The 1,368-nt window shown below is 44.5% G+C and overlaps 1 protein-coding gene across 1 annotated transcript in view; it reads left to right on the forward strand.

The window, feature by feature from the left end:
* The window catches only part of LOC119590392, a 3,202-nt gene extending 1,890 nt beyond the window's left edge, over positions 1-1,312 (forward strand). The window contains exons 2-3 of the mRNA XM_037939061.1: positions 301-466; positions 903-1,312. Of these exons, the coding sequence (XP_037794989.1) occupies positions 301-466; positions 903-1,122 (386 nt within the window). The 3' untranslated portion in view covers positions 1,123-1,312. The remainder of the gene's footprint in view (positions 1-300; positions 467-902) is intronic.
* Positions 1,313-1,368: the final 56 nt, after the last annotated feature.

Raw genomic sequence — 1,368 nt, forward strand, 5'->3', positions numbered from 1 at the left:
CAGGTCCTGCAACAATCCGCATGCTTTCGAAAGTTGTTACAAATAACAGGAACAGAAGTAACGTTCAGTAGAAGAGAGAAGAAATTCCCTGTTGAGAAACAAAGGAAAGCGATACACTAATTATTTTTTCGCTATTTATGAAAACAATAGTCATATGAGATTTTATGGCATCATGGTAAAGTACAATCGAGCTTAGGCAACACAAAAGTGCTACGTATTCATTATAAATATATTGGTCCGGATTTATCACTGAAATGTTAATGCATTACATAAATGATGATTCTCGACCAAATATGCCAGAGTCTGCTACCGCTGCCGTGAAGATCCTCGGCGCATACGCAACCAGGACCCGCTTCAGCGTGCTCTCGTCCACGACCTTGAAGACCTGCATCACGCAAGTGGGACAGAATGCAAAGTGCCAAGGACGCAGGAAGAGGGAGGCCAAGGTCATGAACGAAAATCTCATGTGAGTATTATTACTCGGCACTCAGAAAAGAGCGTTATCGTTGCATATTTTCCTTAATTGTTATAAGATTATGGAGAGAAAGGTCGCATTTAAGGAATTACGTAAGACAGGTGTTGGAAATAATAAATAGTGTTATATAATGAAAGGTTGTTTTTAATTCATTACGCACATCGTTCAGAGGTAAGAACATATGAAAAAACAGATAAAGGACTTTTAGGAGGAAGCAGCTGGTATTACAGATTATAAATTTCGCACAAAGAAAGAGCTTCCCTGTCATTTGTTAATATAGTACTTAAGGCGATCTTGGGTGGGCCTCATCGGTGGCGCGACAAAGATCAGTTGCTAGGGACCGACCACTGCGGGACAGTGGTCGGTCTCTAGCGTAGAATCTATAGTGTAGCACAAAGCATAAGGCCCAACTCATCCCCTCCTTCAGGGCCGCCGACGACGTACGCGAAGTCCTCCTGGACTCCTCCCACGACGAGCAGGTTGTGGCCGTCGACGCCCCAGAGCAGAAGGAAGTAGGCAAGCTGTTCGTCTCCCTGACTTCTTTCACCACTCTGACCACGACGACTTTCTTCGAGAACACCGCCACCACCGTGTCCGTCTCCTTCCACTGCATTCCTCCCAACGGCCTCAACTACGAATACTGTTAGGTATCGACGAGCTCTTGAATTCTGCCAAGCGGCCGTGTTCTCCGGTCCTTTGGCATTGCTCTACCTGTCCTGGATGAGCTAGACCTGTTCATGCCGCGAGCAAGAAAGGCCAGCTCCATTCCTTTGGAAATGTGCTGTATATAAGAAGGTCCTCAAGCAAGTATAGCTGTAAATAAATATTTTTTTGAAAGTTCAAATTATGATTTGACAGAAACATAATCCAAAATATGTCATTCCCTCTGCGAG

Source organism: Penaeus monodon, chromosome 27 (genome assembly GCF_015228065.2).
Source record: "Penaeus monodon isolate SGIC_2016 chromosome 27, NSTDA_Pmon_1, whole genome shotgun sequence".
Lineage (NCBI taxonomy): Eukaryota > Metazoa > Arthropoda > Malacostraca > Decapoda > Penaeidae > Penaeus > Penaeus monodon.